The sequence below is a fragment of the Cynara cardunculus genome (assembly GCF_001531365.2).
Source record: "Cynara cardunculus var. scolymus isolate 2C chromosome LG 11, CcrdV1, whole genome shotgun sequence".
Lineage (NCBI taxonomy): Eukaryota > Viridiplantae > Streptophyta > Magnoliopsida > Asterales > Asteraceae > Cynara > Cynara cardunculus.
The window spans coordinates 11385281-11399404 of NC_037538.1; the positions used below are offsets into that span (position 1 = coordinate 11385281).

At 35.2% G+C, this 14124-nt stretch overlaps 2 protein-coding genes and 1 pseudogene across 4 annotated transcripts in view; 2 read left to right on the forward strand and 1 right to left on the reverse strand.

The window, feature by feature from the left end:
- The window catches only part of LOC112522288, a 5135-nt pseudogene extending 3950 nt beyond the window's left edge, over positions 1-1185 (forward strand).
- LOC112521418 (pentatricopeptide repeat-containing protein At1g73400, mitochondrial-like) overlaps positions 1-6727 on the forward strand; it is a 14996-nt gene extending 8269 nt beyond the window's left edge. The window contains exons 2-10 of one of the 3 annotated variants that reach the window (XM_025130269.1): positions 1140-2433; positions 2513-2631; positions 2841-2965; positions 5436-5535; positions 5628-5705; positions 6038-6121; positions 6267-6352; positions 6442-6516; positions 6601-6727. In XM_025130269.1, the coding sequence (XP_024986037.1) occupies positions 1200-2433; positions 2513-2631; positions 2841-2965; positions 5436-5535; positions 5628-5705; positions 6038-6121; positions 6267-6352; positions 6442-6516; positions 6601-6619 (1920 nt within the window). In that variant the 5' untranslated portion in view covers positions 1140-1199 and the 3' untranslated portion in view covers positions 6620-6727. Of the gene's footprint in view, positions 1-9; positions 44-1139; positions 2434-2512; positions 2632-2840; positions 2966-5435; positions 5536-5627; positions 5706-6037; positions 6122-6266; positions 6353-6441 lie in introns of those variants that run through there. The other 2 variants (XM_025130268.1, XM_025130267.1) reach the window with 2 other exon arrangements.
- A 1745-nt stretch (positions 6728-8472) lies between these two features.
- Positions 8473-11687, reverse strand: LOC112521736. The gene is made up of 3 exons (XM_025130734.1): positions 10464-11687; positions 10026-10277; positions 8473-9539 (listed from the first exon to the last, which is right to left on the reverse strand). The coding sequence occupies exons 1-3, from the start codon at positions 11685-11687 to the stop codon at positions 9210-9212; spliced, it is 1806 nt and encodes a 601-aa protein (XP_024986502.1). The 3' UTR covers positions 8473-9209.
- Between the last annotated feature and the right edge of the window lie 2437 nt (positions 11688-14124).

The window sequence follows — 14124 nt, forward strand, 5'->3', positions numbered from 1 at the left end:
ACCCTATGCTCCATTCTGTATCGCAATCTATTAATCCATCGAGGTTCGTACTTCTTTCCTGCTCTTGTTCAAAATTGTAATGTATACGTGTGGGAATCTTGCTCAAATCTAGTAGACATAGGGCATAAGATCTGGATATCATGCGAATAGAAAACCATTGGTAGGAAGAGGGATGCATTTTCTGTATTTTGTTTGTTGCTGAATAAATAAGAACCATTTGATTCGTTGAAATTTATGTTAAAAGTACTTAAGATTAGGTGTATCTTTTAACTCGATGTGGTTTTCAATCTATTTAGCATTGCAATTGCCTTTCAGTGGGTGTTTTGGTGATATCGGTATTGCTTATGTATGGTTGACTTGCTTTTATTTGATCACATGAAATATATTATGAACTTGATTATATATTCTATTCTTGTATTGGAGTCATTGGGAGCTTGGATATATACTTTCTTACAGAGGCATTAAATTGATAATTTCCTTGGGCAATACATACATGGATTTGAATTTAAAGGCTCTGTGTTGTTTTTCAACTGTTTGGGCAAGCCAATTAGCTAAGTCCGTGGTTGCTTTGGCCTTTTTTTATGGGTGAGATAGTGGCTTATGGCTTAAAGATTGTTTATTGCCATTAGATTGTCATAAGTAGAGTGATTCTAGGTCTATGGGAGACAAACATTTGAAAATTACAACAAGATTACGAAAAACTCATTGTGCTGCCCATCAATTACTTGGGAGTGAGCAGAAAATAGAAAATGAATAGACAGAACAGGGATTTCATTCATCAAATTTCAGAAAAAAGCAAAACACCTCTCCCTTGAAACTTCATTGCAAGTGCAAGTGAAACATCTTGATATATTAAACAGAACTATGAGAAAATTCTGCAATAGGGAATCTTGATTTTAGGTTTTTGGGGATGGTGAACTTCAGAGGTCATGAATGAAAAATTCTCTTTTCACCGAATCTGGGCTGCATGATGCTGTTTATGACATTATTTTTCTTGTTGCTATTTTTTTCTGTTCAAGAAATTAATTCAAAGTAAATGTGTTCCCAACCACAAGTATATATACGATATATGTGTGTGTGTGTAGATATATATATATATATATCAATAAGATTTATGATGATATGATTTCATTCTGCAGTTGCATTTCTCCACTGGCAATCTTTCTTCTGAGAGGGAATTCTTGATTTATGTCGCACTAATGACTGGGGGAGCTCAATCTTGTAGAAATGATAAACCTTCCATCAATTACAGATATAATCCTCATGGAGGGGCTTCTTTTGACCTTGCGGATGTTACTCGTGAAGATTATGCTCCCAGTTCCCATGATAATGGCAAACACCCTGCTAAACAAGCTGAAGCCAGATCATCTATACTAAGCACGGCTGATCTCATTTCAGGAGCGGGCCAGTTATGGAATTTTGCCTCTTCGTCTCTTCCTGTTTTACGTCATAAGTCAACATCAACACAGAACAATGATAGCCTTCAGAAAGAGAACACATTCTATTATCCAGCCGAGGAAGGAAATATAATTGCGTCTATTTCTTCTGAGGGTCAGAATGTCTCAGTAAATTTAAAGGCCGATAGCCATGTTTCACCTACAGTGAATGTGCAAAAAGACTCAGACTCTGTATGTGTAGCCAAAAAACACTCTTCTTTTGATTGTTGCAGTGTGAGTCGGAGTTGCCTGCTTACTGCTTATGGTAAGACGATCCTATCTTGCAAAGAGAAAGGGGTTTCTAGTGTAATGACCTCATATGAATTGCGAAATATATATGGATGGATGAGCAACGTAAAGCTTTTGAGTCCAATGTATAACGTGAACTCTATTGAACATGATAAGAAAAGAACTGATTACTGCTTTAATGCTAGAGAAACAGCTAGTGTTGAAAGAAGCAATCCAGAAAACACTAGGCTTGATGACGGTATGATTACAAAAACTGAATTAGCTGAAACTGAGGAATCTTCATCACGGGAATATGCTAACAATATGATGAAAACAAGCACAGGTGTTATGTCTCTGTGCTCAGAGTATCTTCTTCGTCCTATACAGGATGTTGAGGCAGATGGTAATGGCTCCATCGTTCCAACTTCTAACCTTCAAGCTGACTCCAACATGAAGTCTCTAGGTTTAGGTACAAGTCCTTACTTAGAATGCCGGCATGGGAAAGAGGACGAGTTAAGTGAGATCAAAGAAGGTCAAGAAAGGCAAGTTGTCAAGCAGGAAAGTTCTGCCATGCAGATTTTTTCATTGACACCATATAAACTACAGTATGGACTCGCAAAGCAAGAGCATGCTTTTGCTGGAGCATTTGCTGGTATATTTGTCAGCCTGTGTCTGCATCCCATGGATACAGTTAAGACTGTTGTTCAGTCTTGCCGTACTGACCAAAGATCTATTCAATATATCGGCAAATCAATTCTACATGAAAGAGGTATTTGGTGCACTTTTACTTTGTTTTTGTTGAAGGACTTCTATCAAAACTGATTTTGAATTTGTAATCTTGTTTACAGGTTTATCAGGACTTTACCGTGGAATTGCAAGCAATATTGTTTCTTCAGCACCTATTTCTGCAATTTACACTTTCAGTTATGAATCAGTAAAGGGAGCTTTGCTTCCCCTCTTTACCAAGGTGAAGGGTTTTCTTCTGTTCTTTGCAATTTCCCTGCCTATAATACGTTCTCTTGGAACTTTGTTTTTATACTTATGTCAATATATCTTCTTAAGTTGCTTGTACAACTGAATAAATGGTTGTAACATAGTTCAAATATTGAAGGCAGTTGGTATAGATCCTTTTGCTGTTGAAAGTGTTTCTTATGGAGGTTACAAAAATAATTGCAGGAATATCACTCGTTGGCCCATTGCATGGCTGGAGGTTGTGCAAGTGTTGCTACTTCATTTGTTTTTACTCCAAGTGAACGAATAAAGCAGCAGATGCAAGTTGGTTCACACTATCACAGCTGTTGGTAATATTCTATGATCCTTTCTTAATGTTTGACTTTACGGTTTCAACATTAAATCATATATGTATTGTTATGTGTGTCTATAATGTTATGGGTTACTTAGTCGAACATAATTATGGCAATAATATTCGGAAGGATGCATCGTAATGTTTATTTAAATACATGATTATACCCATATTTATGTGTTGGACCTCCCATAGTAATGTTATGCAACCCAAAACATATTAAGGCCTTGTAAAAATAATTTACTCAAGCCATTGAAAATTTTTAAATTCTCTTCTGGACAACTTGAAGTGAGTGACTTGATTTTTTTCATCATCCAGCAAAAAAAATATAATTTCTAAATTGGGCTTGAATCAAGGGCTATGAAGGTTTTGTTAGCATTTTGTTCAGGGTTGATCACCAATAGGACAAATGTACTATCCAGAATAGCAGACTAGGTATGGGGTACTGTAGCTAGGGTAGTGGGGCAGAAAGGAGTTGGACCAGTTGAGGGAAGAAGGGGGGGAGGGGAGTGGCATCTTAGGATAGAGATGTGTTTTTGGCTATACTTTTTCATATGTTCTCAATGTACCCAGTCGTACTTTTTCTTCTTATTTGTCTTTTGTGTTCATCATATGTTAGTCTTCATGCCTTCTACCTGTTTGCTCACACTTTTGCCCAAGTTGTGGTCTTCATGGAAACAGCCACTCTACTCGTTTGGGGTGGAGGTCAAGTTTGCATAACCCCCCTGGACCCGACCTCAAGTGGGATTTACTGGATCGGTCCAGTGTATTATAACTTTAACTGAACTGATAAATGTATTATTTTTGTTCTCCAATGAATGATAAATTATTACCAACCCAAACAAACTCAGATGTCCCAGTGGGTGTGATGTACGCTGACCTTTCTAGGCAGAGGTTTCTGAGAAGGGCCTTGTCTTGCGAAAAAAGATTTGGATAGCATAGCTAGAAGCCACAATTTTGCAAAATAATTTTTTTATTTAATTGATATCTTTCGAAAATTTAGAGAAGATTGCAAAGAGCTTGAAATAAACAAAAAAATTTGAAGACAGGAAATAAAAATGATAAGAGAAATAAGGACAGTAGTGCCTGCTAAGCCAACAATACTTGGCTAAAAAGCAAACTGAACACTCCAAAAAATCCCCCCTATATCTATCCTGTGGCACTGCAAAACCTATGGGTCAACTCTCCCCACCCGCTGTCTACCCTCCTGACCCCCTCCACCTCACTGGCATACCTAATGGTCCTACAAGTAATCAACCACCCTAATCTGCCGCCTTTAAGAACTTCTAGTTCTATCTAAGGCCATGCCCTCAGAAAGTACTAATGCCTCCATGTCCAACCTCAACTGCTCATCCCATGTCCTCTACGATATGCCTCGCCTCTCCAACCCCTCGATTGTGATGCTCACCACCCTCCTCGCAAGTGTCGTAAGCAGTCTCCTGGAATGTACCCAGACCACCACAGTCTTCTCTCTCTCACTTTATCCGAGATAGTAGCAACTCCTAGCTCTGCTGAGAAAACCTCATTCCGTGTTCTATCCAACATAATCCAGTAGCAGGTCCATCTCAGCATCTCCATTCAGCAACTTCTGTTTTCCTCTCATGCACTTCCTTTGTCATCTAACACTCCGACCCCAACTCTGATGGCCATCCTGTAAAATTTGCCTATCAGTTTTAACAGCACCTTCTTGTCACAAACACTCCTGTGGCTGCCCATTACTTTACCCATCCCGCCTTTATGCAATGTGCAACATCTTCCTTAGCCTCTCCCTCCTGATGAATCATGCATCAAATACTTGAAACTGTTCTTTTGGGGTACCCTTCGCTCTCCAATGCTAACTTATATCCCCTCTTCTTTGTGCTCTCTGTTAAAATTGCACCAAGGTATTCAGTCTTTGACAACTAATATGCAAACCTTTTGCTTCCAATGCCATGTTCCACTGCTCCAACCTAGCATTCGCTTCTCGCTTCATCTCCACTACCAAAGCAATCATCAGCAAATAACATATAGAAGTCGGAGATCATCTTCAAAATTACGACAGAGTAATGGGCTTAGCGCCGCAGGAATGATCTCATCCAATGAATGATTTATTGATTCTTGTAAAACGTAGCCAAAATTGTTGTGTTATATTATATACATAAGCAGCACAACACGATAATGAGCAATCTGACGTTTGAAATCCTATATGTCGGTTTGAAAAAAATATTTGTTAAATCAACCAGCCATCATTTTTTTCTTGTCAGGTTGTCATATGGCTGATAGTATATTTGTCTCTTTGGTAATTAACCACTTTATTTAAAGGTCATAAGTCTACATTTGAATTTCTAGCACCAATCATGTTTAAGCAATGCCTGATCTTGGATTTTGACATCTAACCACAAAGTGAATCATCATATCTATGGATCCTCAGCTTGTATGATTTTACTGATGAACTTATCTTTATTTTCAATTTCATGGCGTCTCCACAGGAATGCCTTATTGGGGATTGTGGGGAAGGGAGGCTTTTCATCATTATACAATGGATGGGGAGCTGTACTCTGTAGGAACGTTCCTCATTCTATCATCAAGGTTAGAATCCTCGCTTAAATGTTCAAATTTGTATGCAACTTATAGCCACTGTTTTTCGTATTCATTTTTTGAAAATTTGTCCATGATTGCAGTTCTATACATATGAGAGTTTAAAGAACATGATGTTCTCTTCACATCAAGCACATGCTCAGCCAACCACAATATTAACGGTTTGTCTTTTGCTACCATTAAGTGGCCTCAGCATCATATTTCTTTTGAATTAAGATACTTTCAGTTGCATATCATTCTAGGCTGCACGCTCGTCATTTATGCATCATGATGGTTGTTGGGCGATTGCTACTAAGATTATTGAAACCGTTTGTGTTTCTAGAAAACCATTTGGATTATGGAAAGATACAAAACGAAAAACTGAAAAAACAAGTGTTACCAAACAAGGTCGACTATATTATATGTTGAAGGAAGATTTGGTTGGGTGGTCTTGAAGGCCAAGTATTAGAATTTGATTACTCTTGTCATTTATTTCTTTATCGTGTTTTTATAGCTATTATGCGGAGGGTTAGCTGGATCTACTGCTGCTTTATTTACAACTCCTTTTGATGTGGTGAAGACGAGATTACAGACACAGGTTCGTATCCATTTAGGCCGTTTTTAATTTTCTTTTGTCATGTGATGGCAATGAATATGTGATTATGGTTCCTACTTTCTTGAATGAGTTTCCGTTATCATTTTTAATGTCTCAATTGTCTCTGACCGGGGTTGCTTTTGTGTAGGTACCTGGATCCGTAAACCGCTATCACGGCGTATTCAGCACTCTTAAAGATATATCCCGACACGAAGGCCTTAAAGGACTATACAGGTAATTATATTCAATAAAACCTATGTATGTCGGGCATACACAGTCCCTTTAGGAGAATTTTCCTGATGGATGTTGGTTATGATGGTCAGGGGATTGAGTCCAAGATTGGCCATGTACATGACTCAAGGAGCACTTTTCTTTGCATCTTACGAGTCGTTCAAAAGGTTACTTTCTACTCAACTCGAACCTTCATCAAAGGATTTGTAAATCGCGTGATTTTTTCGTTTGAAGATTGTTGATTCTTTTAGGTTTCAGTCACACATATAACATTACAAATTCATGTAAAGAGAGGATTCATACCAAAAGATATGCCTGAGGATATCGAGGGGAAAGGAAAACCAATTTTTTTGTTGAAATGACAGTTTTTTGATGCGCATATTGTTGAGTTCATTAATATTGTTGGATATTGTTAACGGATCGAGTTAAAAACGCAGTCCGACTCGAGAGAAAAATATCATGCTTGATCTCGAATAATATTTGAACTTGATGCTCATGTAACAATAATAATTATGAGTTACAAGTTATGACCTAAAATTCAAACTTTATAATAAGCTTGTTTACTGGGTTTAACTTGAGCTTGATAATTTATATATTCTAATTGTATAATTTATGAACATGTGCTTGAACTCGAAAAACTAAATGTTCGTATGGCTTGGTGTGGAAAAATGAAATGAAATTTGAATAAAACAATGATGTTATGAAACTAAGTTGTTAAGTTAAAGGAGCTTTATTTTGTGTTTCAGATCGACTCAAACTTGAGATTAACAAGTTACAGTAAATTGTTAAATCCTCAAAATTTCATTATTTTTAACATCTTGTCTATGAAACTCGGTTTATATTGCTTAAAAAGGAGGGAAGGAGGTCTCTATTCAATTAAAATCAATACATTGGTATCTTATAAATAAATAGTACTAATATAAATATTTATCTGACAAAAAAAATGTTGCATTTGTTTTAGGAAAAACGTTATGTTAAAGTATTGAAATTTAGTATGGTACCAAGTTTTTTTTTGTTGTTTCTATGATGTTGTGTACGAATCCATTACATTTGAAATGCAAAATTTTATATTGTATATCAACTAACTATACATGGTACCAATTTAACCAATACCAACATTTTTCGGTTAGTACATGTTGTAAGCAGTTTTGTACCAACTTCAAATTAGATATATGAAAATTAGGAAAAGCCCAAAAGAAATCCAATAAACTTTCATATTTTAAATGGTTTAGTACCTTAACTATTTTTTTTTAAATGTAAAAACCATTAACTTTCTTATTTTGAATGGTTAACTTCCTAAACTATTTTTTTAAATGAAAAAATCATTAAACTTTTACATTTTGAATTATTAAGACCTTATTTTTTTTAAATAAATAAACCATTGAACTTTTACTAGTCAGTTAATGCAACTTTTTTTTTGGTTAAAAGAATGTAGGTAACCAATTTTTAGAAATGCGATGATTTATTTATTAAAAAAATGTTCAATGACTTGATCAATTAAAAAAAATTAATGGTTTTTTCATTCAAAAAAATAGTTTAAAGACTTAATTTTTTAAAACCAGAAAGTTTAATGGTTTTTTTATTTAAAAAAAATAGTTTAAGGATTGAACTATTCAAAATGAAAAAGTTTGTATTATTTTGAACTTTTCTCTATGAATGCAAATTTTAAGTTTTAAGGTTGACACATGTAATGCTTGGTTCTAATGCAAATAATAAAACTTGTAAAAATTCAAATGTTCAAACAAAATAAATTAAAATAAACTTTTTTACTATTTAATACATTAAAAAAACAAAAACTGATAAATAGTTAAATAAGTTGGTATCATGGTACCTGACTTCCAATATCGTATACCAAGTTTACTTACATACTTGGTACGGTACTATCAACAGACTGTAATTAATACCAATTAAGTTAATACCAATTTAATTGGTACGATTAATATACATGTAAATTGATTTGGTACAAAATTGACACCCAATTTCCATTAACAATCTTCATCCCAAAAAAGTTCATTTCACAATCTTTAACCCAAAAGAGAAGTTCCATTCAGAGTCTTTATTCCAAAAAAGAAGAAGTTTCATCCACAATGGCATATGCAACCTCAGGATTACAAGAAGAATGCAGATTCTGTATTATTTATCATTCCAGAGATACAAATATTCCTCCATGAATGTTAAAAGACCATAATACCCATTTGGATATCTTTTTGTGGAAAACAATTTCCCACTGCTACACTTTCACATAACATTACAAAACTAAATGTAGCAAATCATCTTCCTACATGATATATGGATTCATATCCCCTTTCTCACTTCCTTCACCAGAAAACAATCTCTCAAAAGATATTCAAATCAACTACTTTTCCCTCCAAAACCAACCAATCATATAAACAATGTCGTTTTTCTGCTTAAAGTTTCCCCAAGAAACCAAAACCATCGATATAAACAGCGTCTTTTTCCTCTTTGATTACGTGGAATCATGGACCTTAAATTTAAGTTTTCACTTTTTGAACCTCTATATTTGGCTTTCCATGGTAAATCCCGAAAATGCTTAAAAGAACACTTGTATATTTGGAAAAATGAGCGATGTTGAACAAATTATGGGAATGTAAATGGACAAGAAAACATGGTACTTGACGCTTTTTGTTAACATCGCGCATTTCTTGGAAAGTGTGCTCGTTTCTTTTTGCATTTTCGTTAATGGTTTATTTGCAACCAAGTATCAAACACGATGGTTTGAGAAGTCAACAGTTCCTCTATGAAGCTACCAATTCCAATAAGAACAAATGGGCTCCTTTGGCATTCGTGAACTAGAATTGGGAATTTTCTGATCACCCTTTTAGAGCACCTACTATAGGGCTCATGCACGAGACATTGGAGAAAAAGGCGGATTAACTACAAAAGTAGGTGGGATTTCGTCAAGATTCTTACTTGTTTTTCTTTTCTCGCCCTCTGCCACGGCATCAATCAAGTGCTTCACTTCATCTTCAATGAAGACTCTTAAAGAATCGCATTGCATGATCTTTCTGTTCATATCCCCACCAATGGCAATGGAGGCTTCTGTACCGTGCAATATAGCAACACATACAGAAAAGGCTTGTAGTGAGCTTAGTTGTGCATGGAAGTCAACCGCATATTGCCCCTCTTCAGTCAACTTCATGGTTAAAGCCGGTGTGTTCTCTTTAGTTCCCTGTATAACATTTAGATCATTCAACAATAGTATCTGGTGAAAACCCCTTAGTTGGTCCCTATGGTTTTCAAAACCAAACTAAACTACATAAGCCCAGTATATCACACCCGGAGGTGGGGTTAAATGCACACAGACCTGACCTCTACCTCAAAGAGTAGAGCGGCTATTTCTGTGTAGACCCCCTCTTTTGAAAAGTATGAAAGAGAGAAAAGCAGGTACACTTAAATCTAGAAAAGCTGGGTATAAGCGTAGTTTTCTGAATTTAACAATTTGATAAGCATGATCTAATTTTGATTTAGTTTCCTCAACTACAGGAACCATCAGTGTCATTTGTAATGAACTTTGCCTACCATCTTTAATGAACTTTGATGTGATTATTATAGTTTTTCTAGTAAGTTCAAGTACGTCATAAAAATCTCCTATTGATTAATGGTATATCTATGGAACATAAAGATTTTAACCGAACTATCGGAGTTGAAGCATTACCTTCAGGAAAATTTCCACAGGCAGGTTACAGGCATCATCCTTTTTTAAATCGGAACTGCCAAAAACAACAAGGGGACACCCCATATCCCACCCTCCACAATCGCAACCTCCACCTGATCTCCAACGGTCAAGTAATGGTGAGGCCCCACGAGTTTCACTGCTTGGCAAACCATGGTTTCCTGAAGGGATAACGACACTAACTTTTGATGCAGTTAAGCAGTCAGAAGCAGTCGTGCTTTCCTCTAACTTAACCTGAGAAAGATTAAGCAAATCATCATTTCTCATATCCCCACCTTTGTATTTCAAGCTTTCTCTTTTTCCAGATGGGAACTGTAACACGATGGCTGCAGTTTCAAGATCTGGATGCAAATCTGCTACAGGCCATGGATTTGAAGATGGCAAATTACTCTGGCCGTTGACTTTTGCCTGATCAATTACCTCATTTGAGCTTTCTTTTGGATTCAAACCCTCGGGCATTTGTGCAACAGATTGCCGTGGACGTACAAGATCATATAACACAAACTCTGTGAACATGGAGTTGTCGAAAGCTCCTGCGTGTATCAATTCTGTACATAAATAACAAGAAACTTGCATCTGGGCCATCATCAAGAATTCTTTACTTCTATGATCTTTAGATCCTCGGCCACTAGCATTGCTCTTTCTTCTATTTTGAGCCATGTGAAACGTATATACCCAATTGAAACCGTCCCCCGTCTTCCATGTCTTTGCCACCCAAACATCATGTGGATTCTTCACTGAGAACTCAAAATACGGCACCCCATTCTTGTCCCTTAGCTTAAGGAACCCACTTAAGTGAGCAGGCGAAGAAGATGATGACACAATTGAGCTACAAGAATCTTTCTTGATAGACTGAGTATCACCCTCGGTGTTGGAGAAATCGTTTAGCAACGATTTTCTTAAAGTAACGTTTCTCGTGTTAACTGGTGGATTTGATGATGATGTTGGTTCATCAGGTTCTTCAATAGCAGAGCCCAAAGGACTTTTTTGAGACTTGGGTTTTGTGAAGGGGTCAAACATCTTTCTGAAAGGACTGAAACGAGTCTTGGGACTAGTAGGCTTGGAGGAATCGCTTTCTGTTTTGGTTGGAGAATGAGGCATTGCTAATCTAGCAGACAAAGATTTGTGCAAAGGGATGGCATGAGGACGTTTATCATCGTTACTCATTGAGAGATTCTCCTTGTTGACTGAACTTCGAGATATACCTAGAGATGAACTTGTGAACGAGCCTAACGAGCTATTATCCTCATCTGAACTACACAAAGAATCAACTATTTCAAATGAAAATGAAGCAGCACTTCTCCTTGAAAGTTCAATCTTCTTCCTCCCTTCTGTTTCCTTTTCTCTGATTCTATTCATTTTACCTACTTGGTTGGAGCTCTGATATACAGAACCCCGCCTTGGTGATTCATCAACTTCTAACCTAATCGATGGAACAGTTCGACACGATGCACTACGGTAACGATTAAAGCTAATCTCTGTAAATTCCTTATTTTGACTCAACGATACTTCATTTCGGCATTTGGGTTTCTTTCTAACCTTTCTTTTTTCGACATTCAAATGGCGAGGAGATAGAAGAACAGTTTTAGGACTTCCATCCACTACACAGTACTTTTCAAAATCCAGCTCCAAATCTTGACCCATCTACAGATCTGCAATCTTGAATAAAATAAAAGATATTCAGAATGTAGTAATTATCTATCAAGTTCATTCTAGACAGACAGACAGACATACATACATACATACATACATACATACATATATATATATATATATATATAACTGATGATTCAGAAGGGAAAAGAACACATCAAGCATCTAACAAGTTTTGTTCTAATCCCCCACATTGAGAACTTTATCTGCAAAAATGATCATGGATTTAAGAGATATTGACAAAATGAAATGGCTGTGCTTACACATTTCTGATATAGAAAATAAAGCCAGATCTTCAAGAATAGAACCTAAAAGAATTTAAAAAGAGAAACAATAAATAGAACACAACAATTGCGAAAAGGGTTTACCCATCTTTTACAAATCTCATACAGATACATTGATTAATCTTTGATCTCATCATACTTAAAGCAAAAGAACAAGGAATTGATACTTAGTACAGCAGCCAATTTCTAACAATGCAAGAAGCTCTAGATATTGACAAACGATTTCAATTAAAAAGAAATTTGAACTCTAATTTCCCATGCCAGCAGACATAAACCCTACACAAAAATCAAAACAACCACTCAAGATCTCTCTATGAGGCAAAGTATCAAACAGGTGGAAGACATAATGATAATAAAGAAGCAAAATTATTAAAAAAGTAATATAATTTCATACATGCTCTTGTATTCCAAGCCAAAGAAAGCACCAATGATTGTTGAGAGATCTGGCATACCCCACCACCACCCACCAGATCTTAAAGGAGTGAATCCTAAGTATCCCAAAACCCCCAAACACAAGTTACAATATCATATCTTGCATCCGCTCCAATCTCTTGTGCAAATACTCATTTGCAAACGTTATTCAGTAAGAAAGATCTCAAAAAACCTGAAAAGATACGACCCAACAGATTATACGACCATGTCTTCCATTAATCTCCAGATGCTCAAGCTTTTACCATCCATTTTCACACACTCAAGAAAGATCTCGAAGAGCAATCACAATGTAGAAGTGAGTGTGGAAAAGGGAGGGGAACACAATGAAGACTAATCAAACAAACAACAGAAAAGCACAAAAGTGAACAGTAGATAGTGAGAGTGAATGTGTATGTGTAAGAGAGAGAGAGAGAGAGAGTGCCTTTTACAGAGAGAGAGTTGCTGCAGCCACTGTTGATAGGGTTTTCTCTCTCTGTATCTGTATGTATATGCGTAAAATGTATGTGTATGTGTGTATTCATATGATCACCAAGTATCTCTCATAGTTTCATAACAAGACACAGAGTGAGAGACATGGAGCTGCCATGCTTTGTGGTTATGTCTGCTAAAAGCATCTTCTTTCCTTTGACTGATTTTGCATTTCTTTTCCGATTTGGACTAAATATCATTTAACTATCCTATAAAATTGATACTTTTTCAAATTAACCCTTATAATTTACAGAAAGTTTGAACAATGAATCTGACTTGAACTATAAATGATTTTTTTTAGGAAATTGATGGAAACTTCACTTGCATTTTATGATCATTGTATATAATTTGTTTTAAAATTCAATGTAATTTCATCTTATTATCAGCTGTAACATCTTAAACATTTGGATAACCGATTTATATCTGAAAATGCAACATACTTTGACCTGATTTTTATTTATATAACGTATTTTTGTCTAAATGTTGATGATCATGTATCAAATAAGTAAAAATATATGTATACTAAGGGATTAATAGATGATCTTTAAACCTTGAGGGGCTTTAGTGAAAATAAGTCAATTTAAAAAAATCATTTGCAAGATTGTTTATTTTAGAATTTAGGGAGCAAGATGTTTAATTATTATTCAAATGTTTAAAAAAATATTTTTTTTAATAAACAAATTTTCTTTTCAAGAAAAAAATATATAAAAATGATATATGGGTTTTCAAACCAGAAATGTATTTACTTGAAAAGACGTAATTGCCCTCCCAGTATGGGGGTATGCTTGGTTTAAATCAGAGGGTATTTGAGATAATTACAAACAATAAGCACAAAAGTACACATCCCAATAAATTAATAAAAATTATAAATATGTCCATTACCAATATATGTTATTATAATTTTTTGGGAATTCAATGTAATTAAGTATGTTTATTAATTAAATATGAGCAAGATTGGAGCATTTAATGTGGTGTCCAAAATTCTAGATTCTTTATGTTGTATTGTATTGGGGGTGGCTAATGGCACCCCTATCATGTGCTAATGTCACCTTTAAGTAGGCTTTAATCATTTGAGTTTTATAAATTTTTGTGTTTTTTTGTTTTTTTGTGATTATTACTTTTTATTTTTTTATTAATTAAAGAAAATTTTAATTAATATATATTATTTATTTAATTTTCTGTTTTATTTATTTATTTATTTATATTATATTTTAATTAATATAAATTATTAATAAATATATATT

Bases quoted from the DNA above. Each gene is read 5' to 3' on its own strand.
- LOC112521736 (XM_025130734.1), bottom strand. From the start codon at position 11,687: ATGGGTCAAGATTTGGAGCTGGATTTTGAAAAGTACTGTGTAGTGGAT. The intron at 10,278-10,463 runs GTAATTGATCAG...AATCTTTCTCAG, and splicing joins CAAAAGAAAGCTCAAATGAG to GTTAAGTTAGAGGAAAGCAC. The intron at 9,540-10,025 runs GTAATGCTTCAA...AATGTTATACAG, and splicing joins CTGTGGAAATTTTCCTGAAG to GGAACTAAAGAGAACACACC.